Below are 21,794 nucleotides of genomic sequence, written 5' to 3'. Positions count from 1 at the left end.
TGGTGCCTGGTGATGTGATATCATGTCATACAAACATTTTGCTCCCACCAGATGACGTCCTATCACGTCATGACCTCTCCCTCAAAATGTATTTTATGTCGTTATGTATGTAGATAAGCATAGGAGTTCTTTTTACATAGACACATTTTATTCACTTGTGAAAATAATGTAAACAAATACAAAAACCCTGTTAAAGTGGACGGGTGAAAAATCCTCATAGAGGTGCAGCGCTATATCGTGTCGGGAGAGATCTTGTGTTTAGTCACTGTACGTGCTTGCTATCTAGCCAGAGGGAATAGCATTATGCAAATATAAGCCTTGGCATGAATGGGTTAAAGCAGAACACATTCACAAGAGCTTGAGAGATTCAATCACAGCTTTCACAAGCTTTCATCAGTGGGATGATCAACACTGTTGTCGGCCACATGCAAATTCTGTGTCACCCATGAAAATCTATCCCTAAGCATTGTCTGTGCGAACACTGGCTTTTCAAATAGAGGGTCCTGCAACTAATACAGCTTCATATCTGGCTTGGGCTTGAAGCCCATCAGGAACTGAAGACCTAGATAAGCAACCAGCTCCTGCTGGTCAGTTTCCTCCCACTGGTGTTATTGGGAAGGTGAAGGATCAACTGGCAACTGATGGTAGTCATGAGGGAATCACCTGCAGCCATACATTACTTAGTGGGATATATATTATTTATTAGGTTCTTTAACCTTTTTTGCATGGTTGTTAAAGGCTGAATAGAACTTGAGTTGTTGGATATACAAGACAGCATTTTAAGCTTCAGGAATATAGTGGTATAGGAGGAGAGTAGTAACATTTCATAGAAAAACGCATTTTTATGAAATCGTTTTATATCTGGAAACAGGCGACTTATTTTATTGTGATCTTCTGTTATAGAAATGGTGACTGCAATTTTTTGGCTTCTTCATGTAGGTATAATTGATTGTTGATTTGATCTATTGTTTGTATTTCCTTTTTCTCACTTTTTGTTTATGTTCTTTTTAAAAGCAATCATGAATATTGTTATTTTGTTTTCCCTCAGATTTTCCAAGCCTCCTCTCCATTTAGCAGTAGAAAGAGGACATCAACAGATAGTACGTCTGCTTCAGGTGAATTTTATTTTTATATTATTCTTTTTTTTTTGATTGGTGGGTGGGCTTTCTTTTTTTCTCTTCTTTTTATTCAGAGGGAAGGCGCATCACAAGACATATCTAAGTCTTTCTTGCTCTTGTTTTTGTTTACTATATTACAAGGCTTATATGTGCCATCTGGCAAGATTTCTCAATATTGTAAATAACTAAAATTATAGTATAGAGCCCATATCTTTACACTAGGTCAAAAATCAAGTTTATTTATTTTTATTTTCAACATTTTTGTAAACATGAAAAGAAAACAAAATTATCCCCAATAAAAGAAGAGGTTGAGAAGAGGAAGGTGACTTGGGCTATGGGCCATTGAGCACATAGATGAATGTCAATCCATAGCAGATGGATAGCACGACATGCATGATGGCTTGGATTATGACTTAAAGATGTCAATGCACACCTGACACAGCTCTCAATTAAAGTGTGCTCATAGTCATGAAGTATTGTGACTGTAACAGCCCTAGTTTCAGCTTTCCAGTCAGCCTAAACCCTTGTTTCATGATGGATAAAAGGGAAAATATTTGTTAGGCAAGTACGTGCTGCCATCTACTTTTGAAAAGCTGCCAGGCTATTTCCCTGTCAGTTTCAGTAAGAATGGGTAAGGGTAAACCAGTATATCTGATACTCAAGAGAGATCTTCAACTTTGATACACCTCTACACAATAACTATATGACATACCAGCATATTACATACATTTTCTGATGTATAAAATTGAGGTCTTTAAACATGAAATACCAGCTTTGCTTCTGATAAAGATTGAAAATGTTGGTTATTTCCAGCTGGGAGGGGGGGGGGTGCAGGAGGGCTGAGGCTTGTAGTTTGTAGGAGTTAAAGGAGCAGTTATATGATTATATTCTGACTGATAAATATATGAAGCAATTTTCCTAGATGCAATCATAATAGTTGAAGCAAGCAAGCATTGTGAGAAGTAACCATTAGATAATATGATTTATTTTTTATATTTACTATTTCAGTAACAGTGTAAACAAACCTAGCTTAACCAGCTTAACCTGACAGTATTGATGCACCATGTATGATTAACCTAATGCGGATGGACCTCCTAACGACCTAACTGCTACCGACACATCGGCTAAAAATTAGAGGGACAGGAAAAATGTTTTCTCTGCCCTCTGGACAGCATAGACTTGCCTTGTGAATATTCTTCCATAAATACATCACGAAACAAGGGTTTAGTCTGACTTTGGAAACCTGTAGCTCTGAAGCTAGCACTATAACAGTCCTAATACTTCATGATTGTCTTTTAGGCCTAATTGGTCATGTCATGTCATGACATCTGTCTACAATGGGTTAAATGGGGAATGGCATGTAAATTGCAACAGGTATTAGATATGGAAAGTAAGCACTCTTAAATGAAGATTCTCAACTCCTGTAATGGCTTATTAATTTTCAGGAAGGTGTGAACTACAAAGAAGAAGAGGAGGCAGTAGCAGTGGAGTCCATATCTCTGAATGTCACTGATGACTTGAACTCTATTCCTGTTGTGTGCAAAACAGAGGAGGTTTGTACAGAGGAGTATGAAGAAGTAAGTGCTTTAGACAAATGTTTTGTTATAGTTTTGTTGTATTGAGTTTGAAGTTTTTAGTTGTTCAAATATAGTTGGCATTGGAATTTGTTGTTTACCTTCAAAGTATTTTAGTTTATCCACTTTTGTTGTGCTATTTAACCCATTCACACTGGGGCCGTTCCGGCTTTGCACGGTCGCAATACTGGGGTTTTCGAACGCATAAGCCTAATGCCTTGAGATTCTCGGACGCACAAGTCGCTCACCCCAAGCGCCAGCCTTGCTCTCATATCTCGTCCCTGGCGTCTGACGCAAAAACCACAAAACATGTCATCACGTCAACCGACTCCAATGGGTTAACCACCATTCATGAAAAAAAACAAAAAACATTGTAATTGATATTTTTTTCCTCCGGATACTGTACGAGATCTTTCAGAATATAGGTTGTATATGATATGATGGCTTGCTTGACTTTCATTATTATTACATAGGAGTGTGATTTGCTTATACCAGGGAGGTATGGATGGGCGTTACTAGCAATAATTTTATTTCTTTATGGAACAGTATGTAAAAATATAAAACTTATTATGATTAGTTTACCATACTACTTCAACTATTTTCTTTTGTCCTCTTGAGTCACTGAGGTCTCTCACCAAGGTCACTCTTCTCACCCTCCTCCCAACACATGTAAATAACTTGTCACATGCACAGGGGGAAGAGGTTGATTATCCATATATTTGATATATAGTACTTGATGATTATGTTGAGTTTTGGCTTAAAACTTGTTAAGGTTTGGCTTAAAAATTGTTATATTCAATAGTGACGTTTAAAATTTGGCACAGACCGACATCTTGGATTTAGCATGGGGGCACATTTTCTACTGTTTGTAGTGAAGGGGTTAAAGTTCATTAGATAGCAGCAGAAGTCAAAATGGCTGTAACAAGTGTTATTTGTTTACTTGTATTTGCCACCAAGTTTGCAATACAAGTGAATAGTTATTTATTTATTGAAACCTACAGCCTGCTTACCCAGTTAAGGGCAGGTGATGTGATATCACATCATGTGGTGGCAGCACTTGCTGCTGGGGATACAATATCACTTCATGGCTTTTTGTATAATTATTTATATCGTTCTTTTCATTTCCGGCAGAAGCAGGAGTAGGCGAAAATACATAAAAAATAAATCCAAACAAGGTTATGAATATCCTGGTTTTGGGGCAGGGCAGATGCTCCTCACAAGAAATTTCACACAATTTGATGCAAACCATAGTGGTAATTGCATTTGAACTGCTCTCCATATCATTAGCATATCACTGTATTGAAACATTGCTTTTCTCTTTAACCCTCTCTAGACGGGTGGTACACCACGAGTACTGAGCATTCAAAGCCCGTTCGCTGGGTGATGTCATACGGCGTCGTTTATTTAACTGATTTAGGCCTATGCGTTCGAGAGCCCCGGCATTGTAACATGGAAGGCTTGAATGCCCCCGTCATGAGTGGGTTAAAGATGACCTTTTCATCATTTCCTATATTAACATTCCCTTTCCTTTTTCCATGTTATACAAGGAGCCAGTTGAAGGCCAGGTAAAGAAGGAAGCAGAAGAAAGATTTAGCATGGAGGGCGACCTGCCTCATTCCATTCTTGCAGATGATTCAGATGGTGAGCCATGGTATCATTGCACTGAGACCAACATGTGATATGCAAACTTTTATTTCTTTCTAATGTTCTCTTGTATAGCAATTTTTCATAGGAATAATGAATAAAGCTTTAGCTGACAAGCAAATTATTTTTAAATGAATCTGTTTTATTATTTTCTCGTCATTTTATGTACCAAGGTACTTGATTAGGGAGTTAAACAAACTGAAAATCCTTTTGTATATTGCAGATCAAAACACCTCAGTCTTAGCAACATTGGCAGAATTAGCAGAGGCAACATCTAAGGGATCTGAAGGCACGGAAGGTAGGGCTTACATGTGGTTTTGTACACAAATTACTTCAACCAAAGGCTGTTGAATGAAGGAAAAAGACTTGAAACAGTAACAGGGTGCAAATGATTAGAAAACTTATGTCTTTAAAATCTTGGAAGTAAAGGTTTAATTTAGTATGTTTGATTATTAATACATTAACCCATTAATGCTGGGGCAGTTTTGGCTCCTACACATTATGCTGGGGTATTTCAAGATGCACAGGCCTAATGCAACAGACTATTTGTCTGTTGAGGCAGCAGCTAGCCACCATGTACCCAGTCAACTGTGAGCTGTGTGCGTATAAGGACGGACCCTGAATCACTGTTTCAATGAGAAATATATATATATTTTTTTATGAAAATAGGTTTTATTAACCCATTGACGCTGGATGACATACTGACACGTATCGTGGTTTTTGCGTCAGACACCGGTGACGAGATATCTGGGCAAGGCTGCCGCTCGGGGTGAGTGAACGGGCAGCCCAGGCTCGCAGCTTGTGTGCCCGAAAATCTTGAGGCGTTAGGCTTATGTGTTCGAAAACCCCGGAATTATGACCATTTAAAGTCGGAATCGCCCCGGCGTGAATGGGTTAACAAAACATATCTACACCATTAGTGAGTCATCCTACAAAGTTATAAGGTCTTATCTTGATTCTAAGCATTGCAGGAACCCGAATGTGAAAGTAACCATTAAGTTATTCTGAGCCTCATTCATGCTTGTTAGCAGTGGCCTTGTTACTTTTGAGATAACAGACCCTTTATAAATCTCCAATAACCATATTGATGAAATAAGAAGTAATCTAATACAGATGACCCCTCATCTGCTCCTTTAGGAGTGCATGAGCACATAATATTACTGCTGTACTTTGTCTTATGTGTACTTTGTGCTTCCTAAGGGGTGAATGGCGTTAGTTCAACATTTCTAACAAAAATGGTAAATGCCCCCCCCCCCTCACTGTCTGGTCTATAGTGAGTGCGTATATAGATGCAGTACAAATGATAAGATGTAAAGCCACTTTAGTCTACTGTCTCAGTATTTATGGTATTTTTGCTCTCACTATGGGGCAGATGAGGAGGTCTTCATGAGTTTAAGTCAATTGTGTCATAATACTACCAAAAATCAAGATTCTCTCCCCTCCCCCTACCTACACCTTTAGGGAAATGCTGCCCATGTAAAATGTGATGTGCCGTGATTTAAGAGTACTTCTTTATAATAAACTCATAAAGTTATGGGGTGGATGGTAGAATTATTCATTAACTTTGATTAAAAAAAAAAAAACATTATCAGGTGATCTGTAGTGTTTGCAGAAGCAAAAGGCAGCAGTGCATACAAGATGGGATTGGCTCCTAGTGTCCTAAACGTGTTGCTGCACAATAGTGATATTGTGCCCAATGAGCCATTATCAGAGTATGCTAATCGCATTCATTCACGCAGGAGAGAAAATGTGCCACAAAAGTTTGTTTTTTTACAGTGACATCAGGCTTGAGGGTAAACCTTGGTGCTTCAAAGTCACCTCACGAATTCTTGAAAGTTTTTTTCACAGATGAGATACTGAATTTCATCATGGAAGAAATGAACAAGTAAGTTCCCATCCCCTTCATTTCGAAAAGATGCAAAAATTCATGTTCTGAATACAATGTCATGCTATAACTCCATTGAATGTTTATCATCCATTACAGGTATGCTGAATCTCACCCAAGCTGGGTAAGAGGACACGAGAGCAGGTGGAGCCCTGTGACTCTAGCTGAATTTCAAGTCTGGATGGCACTAAGACTTATGATTGGGAATCTCTTTGAAGCTGTGCCATTCACAGCATTGGTCTAAAGAATACCTTCACAAGGCACCCTTTTTTCTAAAACATATGCCTCATGACAGATTTGATTAAGTATCTAGTGCCCTTCACTTTGCTAGTGATGATTTCTAAGACGAGGACAACAGGCTGTGGAAGCTCGACCGCATAGTCGAGCTTCTCCAAAAGAATTGCCAGACGGATTACTGTTGACAAAACTTTATGGAAATTTTGGGTCCGTCTGAGATTTGTCACCTATAACCCGATGAAAAGAGCTCGGATTGGGCTAAAGATATACAAACTTTGTGTGTCATCACGTCCAACATGTGGTTACATGTGTTCGTTCAACTTTTATACGGACCAAGATAAAGGGGAACTGCCGGCTTCACATAAGGTCATCACCAACTTGATGTAGTTGGCGGAAGTGTTGAATAAAGGGTACCGTCTATATGTAAACAGTTGGTGCACAACCCCTGCTCTTTTCCATTGGCTCCAGGGAAGGAGGACAAATGGTTGTGGGACTATGCGGTCTAATAGAAAGTGGATGCCTCGAGATTTCATAAATAAACTGATATTGAATGAGCTGGAGAGAAGTACATCAACTGGCATGCTGTGCCTGAAATGGATGGACAAAAAAGCCATCCATATTCTCTCCACAATGCACACATCAGAAATGGCCAAGATTGACTGACTAAATAAAAATGACCAACTCGATTCGTCATATCCAGCCTTGAGGAGGAACCTCAAGTGGTATAAAAAAGTTTTTAAGTACCTGTTTAATATGGTGATGGTAAATGGCTTTCTTTTGTTTAAGGAAGTAGGTGGGGAGGTTGGGCAGCAGCTTTTCTTAAGGGAAGAAGTGGTGAGAGGCCTGTTGCGTAGGTACCTTCCAGATGTACCTAAGCTGTTTGACTGCAAGGGAGAAACCCTCACGTGATAAGGGAAATAGAGGAAAAAAAGTACAAGCTACACACATGGCAAATGAAAGATAACAAAGGCTGAGTGCCTAATTAGCAAGGTATCACTCTGTGTCTTTACCTGTTATGAAAACTATCATAACAAGGTAAAGTATTGAGGTGTTATATTATACATGGGTAAAAAAGTTTTGGTTTTGTTTCATGCAAGTACATGAATATTTTTCACTCCCATCTTTATTCCCCACATGTAATTCCAAGAAAAATAAACTCACAAAAGAATACGTTATCACATTGGTAAAATGAAACAATTACTGATTGTCCAGCCATTTTTATCGTTTCTGAAAAAAAAACACAAAAATGATGCAAGTCCTCTTTTTCATTTACTATCAAATACTGTTATATAGATTCATAGGTATAATCATATCATGAAGAGCTAAAATAGGAATTATTTCATTACATTATCACATTGCTGATCTCTTCAAAAGACTTGCTATCTGAGTCAAAAATATTGGAAATAAGGATATTTTCTTACCTCACCAGTTTTCCTACAAAATGGAAAACAGATGTCAAGCTCCTTGAGTGCGGTCTCCCACACTGCCTGAGCGTAAGATAAATACCGCTACGAACCTCCGAGCCATATATAATATTACCACCACAAAGCTGTATACACTAATCTTGAAATCCGCAACCAATGGGTTAATGGTCTACTTTAAAAATAAAAATAAAAGTTCTACCTTGATTTTCTTTGTTCACCTCAAGAATATCCTTGAATATGGATTCTTAACCCACTCACGACGGGGGCATTCCAGCCTTGCATGTCACAATGCCGGGGCTTTCGAACGCTTAGGCCTAAATCAATTAAATGGCTGGCACCATATTGTGCCGCCTGGCCAACGGGCTTTTGAATGAGCGGTAAAGTAGTGTACCACCCGTCCAGAGAGGGTTAAGGAGTTAATATACTTCTGGACTTTTTGTTTTCAAGAGTTGTTTCATTTTTGTAGTACATCAGTCTCTATGCTTTCCTTGGAAGTGCACTATATATGTAACTTGCTTATTTAAATTCCAAATGTCTGAATGATTTATATTTTAATTAAAATTTATGAACATTAATTCCCATTTGTACATATCTGGAGAATGTGTGATTACATGAAACATAACTTCCAGATGTTGCAAGTGCAGCTGCCTTAGAATTACTGAAAGCCCAAGCTGCTCTGCTGCCAGTAGATGACTCCTCCACTCTTGTGACTTCAGCAGTAGCACATGGCCAGACGCTGCACCTTACAGAGGCTGGAAGACAAGCTTTAAAGCTGATAAAACAGGTTCGTTTGGTTCTCTTATTATATGTTCTCGTCATTTGTTTGAATTGTCCTTAGGTGTTTGCCCTGCCTAATATGAAATTATATGAATAATGAGGAATATAATTAAACATGTGGAGGAATCTTTTTGTTAACCCATTTGCGCCAGGGCTTTCATTTTCCTAATTCTGTGCTGTGCCTCTTAGTTAGCTTTTTACCTGACTGACTCAACAGGGTGATAATAGTTTTTTTTCCACATTATTTTCACATGAAAATACAAATTGAACTCCTTTGAGTATATACACATACATAATGATATGAAATGTGTTTAGAGGGAGGGATTATGGCATAATACAACGTCATCTGGCAAAATATTCTCATGACACTTAATACATCCTGTCATCTGGCGTGAATGGGTTGAAGATCAATTAGAAATAATTGGATATGTTCTGAATTCCATGGTATTAGATGAACTATCAGAATGATGAGGAAAATTATTAAACATGTGATGGAATCTTATTTATTAAAGATCAGTTATCAGTTATTGGTATTAGATAGATAATTGTTGGTGTCAAATTGAAATATTTGAAGAAAATCTTCGCCAAATACAAAAAAGAAATTCACCTACTTTGCAGGAAATGCCTTTGCTTCCAACAGCCACATTAAAGCAAGATCACCTTAACATTGATCATAATAAATCTGCAAGATCCAGAAACAATACAAACTCAAATTCACAAAGAAATGGAAATAAGCAGTCTGAGTCTTCATACTCATCGTCAACCTTGACGGCACCTTGCCTGCCAGCTCTCCTCTCATCATCAAGTGTGGAAAGTATAGTGGAAGAGATTGCAGAAGAGAGCCAAGAAGTTACTCAGGTTATAACACTGAGTCCAGAACAATATGCTGCTCTGACAGGTTTGTTTTAAGAACAGTTGATAGAAATATAGATCTCTCGCTTTGCTTCATCATTTGATTTTAGATATGAATATATATTCAAACAATATGAATCAGATATTTAAATCCTACTACGTTTCAGGTGAGACAAATGGACCTATTATACTACAAGTGTTGTCCAGTGCAGAGGAGCAGTTGAATGAACTGGACACAGGCCAGACTCAACCAGCACCTAAACGGCAAAAGGTGATGCAGCTTGTCACAAAAACAGGTCAAGGGTTGCCAGCTCAAAATCAGGCTGTTGCAAAAGTTTCAGGCCAGGTAAGATAAGAAGATATCATTATCTGTGCAACTTTTATCTGATACTATAGTATGATAGATTTTGATTGTGGAAGACTAGTCTTAATGAATCAAAAGAAAATAAAAAGAAAAAGAAAATAAAGTACTGAATGATTTGACTGTATTTTGTAACTTTTTCAGGTATTGAGTGTGGACGTGTCAGGAGGAAGTAATTTGTAGTACAGAGCATCTGTACCATTTATACTGGAAGAAACATAAGTTGGACAGTGTCCTTTTAATACTATATGTATGATATGATAATTGTACATTTTAACTGAAAATGTAGAAGTAGGTACATGAGAAGAAAATATTGTTGATATTTGGTAATGATGTTAATATTTATACAAGTCCATGTTAATAAATTGAGTTTAACTCATACCAAGCGGTTTTTCTTCCTTATGTTATATTTTGTAGCAATCATCAGTCATATCAATGAGCAGAGGAAGGATTTTATGGCAAGGTCAAAATGTATAAAAAGTCACTTAACCCATCCACGACGGGGGAATTCTAGCCTTGAATGTCACAATGCCGGGGCGTTCAAATTATTAGTCCTAAATCAATTGAATAGCTGGCACAATACTGTGCCGCCCGGCCACTGGGCTTTTGAATGAGCGGTACAGTACTGTACCACCCGTCCAGAGTGGGTTAAAGGTCAGGGGAGCAAAACTAGAAAAAAAGTTCTCGTCTAAATGTGTAACAAAATGTCAGGGTTGCATATTTGGGTATCTTAGTGAGGTCACAACATCATCTCATTTTCTCTCAAAGAAGTCTTCACCAGACCTTCAGTAAGACTATCAGTAAACCAGTAAAATAAACTTTAATTGCACATCAAAATATGGGCAGGGGTTGGTTAGGCAGTTTCTGAGTGTCCTCCCACAAATCAAACCATGTCCCAACCATTGTTTTTGGTATTAGGAAAAAAACAAATCTTCATTGCTCAGAAATCACAAGATGAGTAAGTGGAGATAGGAAATAAAAGTGAAATGAGACATTTGTATTTAAAACAATATTGTCAATGTCATCTCTACTGATTTTTTTTAATGCCTATATATAACAGTGGTTCAGTGGGATAAAATATTCATATTGTTTTGTCATTGGTAAAGTCAAGCATCCTTCTTTTTTCCTCTACTATTTTTCTTGGTACCATTCGCCCTTTTATTTGCACCTGATAGGCTACATACGTGGCTATTAGGGCCAGCCTTAGGAGTTGTGGGTTCAATCGGGAACAGTTTTGGTGAGCCCTGGTTCCCGGCCAACTTGCACCAAGGTCTAGAGTATGGCGGGCCCCTTAGGCACAGGGTCCAATTGGCTTGAGGCCAGCCCTGGTGGCTATACTCATATTTAGCATTTTATTATGAATTTTACTTTAGGGTAGGTGGTTAATATAACATACAGGCAATATTTAAAAATTAAGAAAATCTCTGCCTTTATTGACATTTTGGTAACTTTATCAAATAATGGCCTCACCAGGTAGGTCCATGTAAGTATTGCGAAATTATTTATATTCATGTTACCATTTGTCAAACCATGAAAAAATGGCATTAACCCTTTCCCGACGAGGTATGCGCTACGCGAAAACCCCTACACCGGGCCATTGCAATATTGCATTAGAAACGTCACACTGGCATGACGCCCCGGCATCGGGAATTTAGCTGTGTCACACGAGTGTGACGCACCGTCGTCATAGGGATAAATGGGTAAGATTAAAATGCTTTTGTTTTTATGATGATGCAAGGAAGGACTCATGACATTAATTAATTTATTAACTATAATCCATACGAAGTCATGCAGTTGGGCAGTGATAAACATGGTTTGGCAAATACTTAACCCAGGCTTTTTTCTTACAATCCATGAGGAGCTCTTTCAAGTCAGCAACTTCCCAAGGACCAGTGCTGCCTTAATCCCCTCCATTTTCTCAGTATTTATTTAAGGAATACTTTTCTAAGTCAACGGAAAAAAAAAAAATACTAAAGAAACTATAGGGATTCTTTTAAAGGAGCCAAATTTTACATCCAATTGATAGAGTATAAAAATAATGGTGGGCCAAGTTTCTGTCACAAAGGATTAAAAAAATGCCTTGCCAAGAAGATCCAAAATGGTGAACTTTATTAAAACAAGGTTCTAGTTGACATTTCTCACTAATATACTATTTCCTAGTTATATTGTGTAAGTTAGAAATTAGGAAATTAACATCAAATGTTTGAACAGAAATGTCCTTGCCATCACATAGCAAAAGAATTTTGGTAATCTAGAAGTACTGCGCAGGACTCGCTTTTCTCTTTATTAATTTACCCCATCCCCCTTGAGCCACCAACTAAACCTTGTCTCATTTTTTCATAGCAATCATGCATCAACCACAAGTTGACAAGTCATCTGCCAGGAGGTGACTTGACACTTTTTGGTGACCTGAAGGGAGTACCTGGATAAAAGTCAAGGGTAGTATGACACCCTCCTGAAACCTTTATTCTAATGAGGAATAGCACAAAGACATGTGGAGTCCATTGTGTAGGCATGTATTAGTCATGCAGGTGGAACTACACATACGGCATGATGGTTATTGTTATCTCTGCCATCAAATCTGCTGACGGGAAATGGTGCATTGTTATTTGTTGTTGCAACCAGAGTGGGAGTCCCTGCTTGAACATGGCTTAATGAGGGATTCCACATCACCAGTCTCAGTCTCTATGTCTGTCCAAGACTGTTAACTGAAGCTCGCATTCTATATGTCGATCGTGCTTATAGATACAAGGAAATGGCTCTGGGGCAGCACTGGAGAAAGTGGCTTGTGTAAATGCCACAGACACAGGCATTAATCGAGCTGTCCTCTCACTTTATGCTGCATTCATTTCTTCAGGTGTCAGTAGGCATCCCATTACCATAGTCAGTTGTCTTGACATTCACAGGGTCCTGAGACTAGTGCTGACCCTGAGGGTGCTGGGTTATCATCCACAGTCCCATTGATGAGGCCTTGAACTCTCATGACTGCTTTGTGCTAATGCCCATCAGCCTTCTACTGCCCCCCAACACAGCTTATTGGGGGAACCAGCCTCTGTAGGATTGAGTTGGGCCACCCAACTCATGGCTGACCACTGCTGTGACGCAACAAAAAGTGCATGAAGCTGGGTGTCAATACATCAGCATCTAATAACAGCTGAAGCACACACAGTCATGAAATATTATGGCTATAACGTAGCTAGGGTTCCAAAGTCAGCTTAAACCCTCGTTCTGTGACCAGTTTATGGAAAAATGCCATTTAGGGTAATCTGCATTGCTTGGAGGGCAGAGAAAAAACTTTCCTCATCCCTCTAATTTTTAGCCAATGCCACCAGTTGAACAACCGGTTTGACTGCTAGTTTGGTTGTTACGTCCACCATCACCATAGGGTTAAATCCATTTTACTTAACCCATCGCAGATGGGTGTCATGACATACATGACGTAGGAACTTTGGCCTGATGACGGGTGCCATGATGTACATCACGTATGGGGATTTTGGATCACTGTTCTATTTTATTGTACTATGAGAAAGGAGTGAGTGATGATGGCAATTGCAGTCATAATTACTGTAATATTAAGTTAACTTAACATCCCAAAACTAGGTGGCACAAGCAGGAGAGAGAGCCTTGAATGGCATCCATTCATAGTCTCATAGTCATATTCAAAGTAATTACTATCTTTATAGAGCGATGGCACACAGCAAGTTGATGACCTTTTGCTCGAAAGTACCGCCTATGAAGGATGTGCAGGCAGAACGAAAAGAGGAAGGTGACTCAATCCATACCCAGTGTCTAAAATGTGCTCCAGTGCCAATATGGATGCTTTTCACTGTGGCACTCATAGTCACAAGCACAGGTTTCCTTCCTCTTCATGTTAGCTTTATTGTAGGTGGTTATATGTTTCTTATTTGTTCATGAGCACACAAAAATATGAAAAAATAAAGTTACTTTTTGTCCTCCCATAAAACAGCAATATTTCTATCACACTGAGTACAGAGAAAATAATGAGCTAATATGGATCATATACTACAATTTTAGTTAACAACACCCGCCATCAGGCCAAAAACTGTTTTATGTATATCATGACACCTGTCTGCAGTGAGTTAACCCTTTACATCTGAACCCTTGAAATACTAGATTTCTATATTTCATTCTATGTTAAGTACTTTATTGGAAAACTAGAGTTGGACACATGGGGTTTCCCTGATATAAAGAGTTGTTGGCTCAAGCATATATTTTCATCATCAGTCTTAGTTTGTCTAAGATTAGTTCCTTTTTTAAAATTTTGGATGAAATATCTGAGTATGAAGGAAATTCTTTACACTATAAAGGTCTGAATCCCCAAAAAATCAAGGATCCTGTGTGAATTCATAAAACATTTCATGAATATATGTTCACAGTCAAAATTTTGTTAACCCATTCACGCCGGGTGACGTGATAGCATGTATTGTGGTTTTAGCGTCAGACGCCCTGGACGCGCTATGAGGGGAAGCTGCGCGCTCGGGTAGAGCGAGCGGGCAACCGAGGCTTGCGGCTTGTGCGCCCGAGAATCTAGAGGCATTAGGCTTATGCGTTCGAGAACCCCAGTATTGCAACCGCGCAAAGCCGGAACTGCCCCGGCGTGAATGGGTTAAGCTGTCGTTCTCTTCAAAAGATTAACATTTTTTCTCTCTCAAAATAATGACAGGAAAAGGTTCAATAAAAGTAGGCTGTGAGAAATTTATCTTTAATTCAGTTAAGACTTAATGTACTCCAATAAAAAATTCTTGCTTAAGTCTAAATGCATTTCAAGTCCTCTCACCATTTAACAGATATTTAAATCTACTGTTGTACTTTGCATATAGTGTTGAGGCAGACAGAATCCACCATCCTGTAATCCTGACACTGACATCAATGTCCACCACTTTTGTCTTCAACACCATAATAGTCAGATTCATTTTATTCCACTCATTAACTCTTTTTCAAACCTTACTGCCACTCCGCACATCCACTTCCATTAAAGGTAGTTTGTTGACCAGCCATATTTCATATTCACAGTCAGGTTTAAAAGAAATTTGGACCCACAGCATCCTCTGCTTGTCACGTTGAACTCCTACGGCGCACCAGGTATTTCCCATGCGCCAATTGGGCCAGGGTGATTTTCAAGCGGATGTTGTCTGGTACTTTTCTCACCATAATCTGTTGAAAAAGTATTTCTTTTCAATTTCTTCAGACAAATAAATCATTTCAAAAAGTATATCAACCATATGTATCATTATGCTTCAATATTGCTAAATTTACATTGGTTTTCTGGAGTAAAAATAATCCATAATAAAGTACAAACCAAAAAGCTGCCATGCAAACACAAGAAATATCTGTTGAAAATTACCATATCATTTCCTGCAACAGTAAGAATAGCATTGAACCGAGTTCCATCTTTGCATTCAATCATCACAGCTTGGCCCTTGTGAAACCTGTAAACAAATAATTAAGGTCATACATCAGGTATTTCATTGACAAGACAATCTAAAAATTTTATGAAGAAAAAAAATCTACTCTTCATAGAATTGTTCAATTTACTTTTATTACTTTAATAACAGACTGAGATTAGATTCAGTGCTATATCTGCCATCATATGATTTGATGAAACCATTAAAACTGACAAGAAACCTCTCAACTCTGGATTGCACTACATACCACTTTTTATCAAAATAGAGCTTTCCATTTTCTATTTTTGGTTCATTCCCAATAAGCTCTGGAGGCGCAATGGCAGGTGAGGCTGAAATGCAAACAGATTATGTTGTCATCTATTATTAATTCTCTTGAATTATTAAAAAGGAAATTTGAGATGAAACTTAATATTTTGAAGTTGTAAATATCTTCTACAAATAAATTTAGAAAAAAAAAAAAAAAAAAAAAAAAAAAAAAAAAAAAAAAAAAATTATATATATATATATATATATATATATATATATATATACATATATATATATATATATATATATATATATAAAGAAAGAGTAAAGAGTCTTCTAATCTCTGAACCTACTTTTCTTCATATTAATTAGCTTGCTCTTGTTGATCAGCTTCAAGTCTTCATCCACCTCGCGTTCCTCAAGCAGGAGTTGAAGTGTATTAGAGACAGGTTTGCGCCGCTTCTCCACAATCGGTGCAGGCTCGTTGCCTCTTCGACGCAGCTTTCGAGTTGAAACTGGCTTATACTGTGAGAAATGTAAGGCAGTATTAGGAATGAGTGCTCATGTAGTGAATGCATAAAAGCTTCAGATTAATACTGGGCCTGTATAATCAAACATTATTTCTAGGAAATAAAAATAAACTCAGATACATCTTGAATCAGAATAAAGTCAAAGGTGAATTATTTACTTTAATGAAATCATAAATATTTTTGAAAATGTACGGCTGTGATTCACTTGTTATCCTCATATTAAAGCATGCTGCTGAAAATGAGAGTGAAAAGGATTCTATTTTGAGTTTATTCCATGATTCTAACCTTCTCATTTACCTTGATATAATGCCACTGAAACTATTATTATCCCCCACTGCTCTCCCTGAGAATCTTCTCAAAAATAATACTGGGAAGATGTACTGAAAGCATCAACTGCACTAGTCCCTCTGAACACACCAAGATCATGACCCTAATGAAGGCATACTCACCGCATCAATTTTGGGCCTCAGGATTTGGCTTAGGGGTCTACTTGGTGCCAGATTTTTAAGCCTCGCCAATAAACGTCTTGGTGACTCCCTTACCATTCCATATCTTGTCTGATATGGAATTATAAAAGGTATGACTCACCAAGGACACCCAAGACTTTCTGTCTGGTATGAATAGCTTGTTTGCGAGCAACAAGCATTTTTAAAATACTGGCTACACATTCCTTATTTATCAGTGGTTTTACATACACTAATGTGAGTCTTTGTGTGATTGTACAGCGTGCATGCTCATGCAAGCACACACATGGAGCCATATGAACATTCATGCAAGTGCAATTAACCTTTTATGTTGCAAAAATGCATGTCAAGTAGGGAACTCATTGGCAGTGCATTCCTAATTCATTAATTATATTCACTAATATACTTTAGTTAAAATTCAGAAGTCATACACCTTCTCTTGCATTTATCAGCATAAAGGGTCAAGTGCAGAACACAGTTGAAACTTGTCTGAGCATATGTACAAACATTAATTTAAAAAAAGAGTACCTAAATATATAGCTTAAAGCATTATATAATGATTAAACCTTAAAATTTCAAATTACATCCCTTGTCCTCATTCTTCAGTTGTTATTCTTAGTCATTAAAGAAAAACTTTTTATACTTGAGAAAGTTTTTTTTCTTGCTCTCTCAGTCTGTTTCCTTTTTCCTTTGCTCTTCCAATTAATACATTTCCTCTTCAGCTGCCAATCTCTCCCCTCTGTTGATTTATTTTCTTTTTATGGTAGTTCATTCTCATATTGTCTTCTCTGCTGTCATTTTCTCAAGCATGTAACCCTTCAGATGATAACCCTTCTTTCATAGATTTTTTTTATCTCTCTAACTCACTTCTTCAGGATCTGCTGACCTTACTCCTAACTTGGTCATCTGTTATAACTATTAGTTTAATAGGATAACAATATTGTTTGTGGTTTGTCTGATTTTTAGCCCTTCATATACTAACAGCTAAGGAATATGTTGTCTCTTGCAAAACAAAATAATTACTACACTATTTGTTCTGTCTATATTGTGAAGCGCATAGGTAAACAATTTATTGAAATCTTACAGCATTTTGTTTGTTACATTCTGTAAATATCATATTATGTCCTAATATGAATTATAAAGCAGGAAAAAATAATGGGTTATAAAGAAGATGAGGCTACGTAAAAAAATCACAGGCATATGACCAGAAGGAAGACATGACGGTTCATTGGATAAAATATAAACAGCAGTAGTAGGGGATTATTGAAGTTCAAGCCAATATTAATGCAGCCAATAGTTTTCATTTTCAGGTAGTCAACCTGCCATGATATTTTTTCTTTGTGTGTGGCTAAGTTTGAGGTTTAGAAAACAAACCTATGTTTAAAAAAAAAATGACCATGCCCAAAACTCAAATAAACAAAAACTTCTCAAAGGCAACTCTCAGGTCATCAAAGACAAAAGACTCAGTTTAAGCACCAATAGCATCCTAGGACAGTACACATGAGCTTGTTCTATTGACAGCTTAAAAGACAATATATTCAGACCAACCTCCATTGAGTCTCCTGTGAGTTCTAATGTGAATCTTTCCTGTTCGATGATTTTCTTCTTATCTTCCAGCTCCAGCAGGAGATTCTCTTTCAGTTCCTTTTTCTTCTCTTCAAACTCTTTTCCTGCTAATCTTTTCTCGGCCAAATAATCTCTCTCCACACATTCAATCTCCACTCCCCTCCACAAGTCATTTAACCGCAGTCTGTTAATCGATCAAAGACAATGAGATGAAACGAAGTGTGCATAAAAGAAAATACACAAATAAAAGGTAAATGCAAAATGGCAATAGAATGGATTGAAAAGTAAACAAGAAAAGAATAAAACAAGGCAAGTTTCTAAACATCATTAAAAATGGAAATCCCTCCTTTCTTTTAGACAAAGTAGTAAGTCATATTTGCAAGCACACATAAGCATGCACAAGCTCACACACACTCACTCTCACACACACATCCACACACACACACACACACACACACACACACACACACACACACACACACACACACACACACACACACACACACACACACACACACACACACACACACACACACACACACACACACACACACACACACACACACACACACACACACACACACACACACACACACACACACACACACACACACACTAAAACATTACTGTACCTCTCTTTATATGCTGCATCAATCTTCTTCAGCTTTTTATTGTATTCCGGGTGTGTGTTATCTCGCAGCTGCTGCAGCTGTTTCTTCAGTTGGGCCAGTTTGTCTTGATACATCCTATATATCGCATAAGAAACTTCATCAATGTACACTCAGGTATGTGTGTGTGTATATGTGTGTGTGTGTGTGTGTGTGTGTGTGTGTGTGTGTGTGTGTGTGTGTGTGTGTGTGTGTGTGTGTGTGTGTGTGTGTGTGTGTGTGTGTGTGTGTGTGTGTGTGTGTGTGTGTGTGTGTGTGTGTGTGTGTGTGTGTGTGTGTGGTGTGTGTGTGTGTGTGTGTGTGTGTGTGTGTGTGTGTGTGTGTGTGTGTGTGTGTGGTGTGTGTGTGTGTGTGTGTGTGTGTGTGGTGTGTGTGAGAGAGAGAGGAGAGAGAAGAAATGAGTGAAGAGAGAAATGAAGAGAGAGAGTGAGAGAAAAGAAGAGAGAGAGAGAAAGAGAGAGAGAGAGAGAAAAGAGAGAGAAGAGACAGAGAGAAGAGCGAGAGAGAGAGAGAGAAAAGACATAGATAGAGAGAGAGAGAAGAGAGAGATAGAGAGAGAGAGAAGAGATAGATAGAGAGAGAGAAGATAGAGAGAGAGAGAGAATAGAGAGAGAGAGGAGAGGAGGAGGAGAGAGAGAGAGAGAGAGAGAGAGAGAGAAGAAGAGAGAGAGAAAGGAGAGAGAGAAAAGAGAGGAAAGAGAAGAGAGAGTGAGAGAGAGAGAGAGAGAGAGAGAGAGGGGGAGGGAAAGAGAGAAGAGAGAAGAGAGAGAGAGGGAGAGGAGAGGAGAGAAGGAGAGGAGGAGAGAGAGACGAGAGAGAGAAGAGAGAAACGAGAGAGAGAGAAAGAGAGAGGAGAGAAGAAGAGAGAGAAAGGAGAAGAGGAAGAGAGAAGGAGAGAAGGAGAGAGAGGGAGAGAGAGAGAGAGAGAGAGAGAGAGAGAGAGAGAGGGAGAGAGGAGAGAGGGGGGGAGGGGGGAGAGAGAGAGAGAGAGAGCAGGAGAGAGGAGGAGAGAGAGAGAGAGAGAGAGAGAGAGAGAGAGAGAGAGAGAGAGAGAGAGAGAGAGAGAGAGAGAGAGAGAAGGAGGAGGAGGAGGAGGAGGAGGAGGAGGAGGAGGAGGAGGAGGAGGAGGGGGAGGAGGAGGAGGAGGAGGAGGAGGAGGAGGAGGAGGAGGAGAAGAAGGAGGAGGAGGAGGAGGAGGAGGAGGAGGAGAAGAAGAAGAAGGAGGAGGAAGGAGGGAGAGAAGAGAGAAATGAGTGAAGGTACTTACTGTTCCTTAATTCCAGCATATTCTTCTTTTCCTCTCTGTTCTCCTTCACTACCCAGGTCAGTATCTGAATAGAGAATGAATACTAATATACTTTTAATTCTAGAAATATATAAATGAATGAAGACTGAACATCCCTAATTTCTGAATTTACTGATAAAGAAGAGAGCATGTATGCCAGCATTGCTCAGTGCATTTCATTTTTATATTCACTCTACCTTCCATCTATTATTCAAGTCAGTGCATGTGACCAAGTCGGCACCCTCCTTGTAAGCAGCATACAGCTAAGCTAAATCTCCCTTCAATGTGACGCAATTTAGCTCATCCTTCTTTTTTTTTTTAGCTTTGTCAAAGTGTATAGAAGGCTACTGAAGTGTAATTATCCAAATTGAGATTTTCTTCTTTGGAAATACTACAAGAACTTTTATTTGGTTAAATATGTATATAACTTAGAAATACATTGAAGAAGTATCATAGAGCAAAACCAATAACCATACTCAGTTGTTGTGTTCACAAAAATAGATAAGCAAAAAAATATTTGTAATGCAGGAAAGTTTCCAAATGAACACAGAGGAAAGGCACTTTTCTACACTGATCCCTGAATTTTTCACCCTTTCATAGGGACTGAAAACTAAATATTATTTTATAAAATATCCTGTACATATTTTCTAAAAATATATAGCCTACAAATCTCATGATATATCTTTATACTGCATATTTTGATTGAAATCAATATGTAAATTGTCATTATACTTCATGTGACATGTGATTTTAAATTATATTTTTATAATACAGTTAGGGCTTAATTCAAAACTAGAAACAGGTAGGCAATTGGGTTAAGATTTTGCATACGAAATATGCCCCGAAGTAGGACTAGATAGCATGAAGTGCCTTAAAAAAGGGACCCAGACTGTGGGGTCCAGGGTTGGAAGCGTGCATTATCTCCAATAAATGTGAACAGTAGAGGTTGAGAGGAATCCATCAATACCCCTGTTGTGGTATTTAGTAATGCGGGATTATTCAGAAAATTTACCACCTATGCTCCAGCACAAAGCATACAGCTTTGCTTTATGTACTCCTATTCTGAAGAATTGCTATTACCAATGTTTTATTGTAAAAATTAGACTTATTTTCCTGTATGTATGTACGATTGTCTTTTTTTAAACATACCTGACGGACAAGAATGAATGCTGGATTACTTCAGAATATGACATTAACTACTGAATTTACAAATGGTTTTACAGAAACCAATCAGGCGTGTAATGAGTGGCTGAAAAGAAACAGTGTGTGTGCAGTTGCCATACATGCTCACGGGACTGCGTCCAACTCACCCTCATCACTTTCTCTGTCCTCATAGTCTCGCGAATCCTCGAAGTCTGCGTCGTTATCGTCGTCGTAGTCGAAGTCATCATGGCCGAATTCACCTGAGCCAGGCGATCTGGGAGACGCTAAATCGGACATAATTGCTTGAATTTCATAAGACAAAACTGGTGCTTCCCTTTCGGACCTCACTCCATGTAAACAACAGAGGCGTTCGTGCAAAGGGCATGCGCCGAAATCCGGATTCAAAGCCCAGCGGCGTTCGTGGAGGCGTTTCTGGTCAGTCGGATGCTATATGGATGATGGTGACGATCACAATCATCATTATTGTTCTAATCAGCATTGCCATTATCTTTATCATTATTGTTATTATCATTATTATCACATTCAATCATCACAATAATCAAAGCACCAACAACAGTAGGACTGGGGTGAGAA

The 21,794-nt window shown here is 38.4% G+C and overlaps 2 protein-coding genes across 4 annotated transcripts in view; one reads left to right on the top strand and one right to left on the bottom strand.

The window, feature by feature from the left end:
• The window catches only part of LOC122253196 (uncharacterized), a 23,220-nt gene extending 12,967 nt beyond the window's left edge, over positions 1-10,253 (top strand). For both annotated transcript variants that reach the window (XM_043016064.2, XM_043016065.2), the window contains exons 7-14: positions 1,049-1,115; positions 2,564-2,695; positions 4,240-4,333; positions 4,560-4,634; positions 8,512-8,666; positions 9,278-9,557; positions 9,679-9,857; positions 10,017-10,253. In XM_043016064.2, the coding sequence (XP_042871998.1) occupies positions 1,049-1,115; positions 2,564-2,695; positions 4,240-4,333; positions 4,560-4,634; positions 8,512-8,666; positions 9,278-9,557; positions 9,679-9,857; positions 10,017-10,055 (1,021 nt within the window). In that variant the 3' untranslated portion in view covers positions 10,056-10,253. The remainder of the gene's footprint in view (positions 1-1,048; positions 1,116-2,563; positions 2,696-4,239; positions 4,334-4,559; positions 4,635-8,511; positions 8,667-9,277; positions 9,558-9,678; positions 9,858-10,016) is intronic.
• Positions 10,254-14,579: 4,326 nt separating this feature from the next.
• Positions 14,580-21,577, bottom strand: LOC122253195 (sin3 histone deacetylase corepressor complex component SDS3). 2 transcript variants are annotated; one of them, XM_043016061.2, is made up of 9 exons: positions 21,368-21,577; positions 20,040-20,103; positions 18,737-18,850; positions 18,087-18,288; positions 16,524-16,631; positions 15,898-16,069; positions 15,546-15,627; positions 15,238-15,322; positions 14,580-15,047 (listed from the first exon to the last, which is right to left on the bottom strand). In XM_043016061.2, exons 1-9 carry the CDS (start codon positions 21,495-21,497, stop codon positions 14,949-14,951), a joined length of 1,056 nt encoding a protein of 351 aa, XP_042871995.1. In that variant the 5' UTR covers positions 21,498-21,577; the 3' UTR covers positions 14,580-14,948. The 2 variants fall into 2 exon arrangements, with proteins under 2 accessions (XP_042871995.1, XP_042871997.1); XM_043016063.2 differs by lacking the exon at positions 16,524-16,631.
• Between the last annotated feature and the right edge of the window lie 217 nt (positions 21,578-21,794).

Source organism: Penaeus japonicus, unplaced genomic scaffold, assembly GCF_977035675.1.
Source record: "Penaeus japonicus unplaced genomic scaffold, GWHDUDI00000001_assembly GWHDUDI00000008, whole genome shotgun sequence".
Lineage (NCBI taxonomy): Eukaryota > Metazoa > Arthropoda > Malacostraca > Decapoda > Penaeidae > Penaeus > Penaeus japonicus.
Note: the sequence above shows the minus strand (reverse complement) of the source record. Positions and strands in the feature narration are given on the sequence as shown.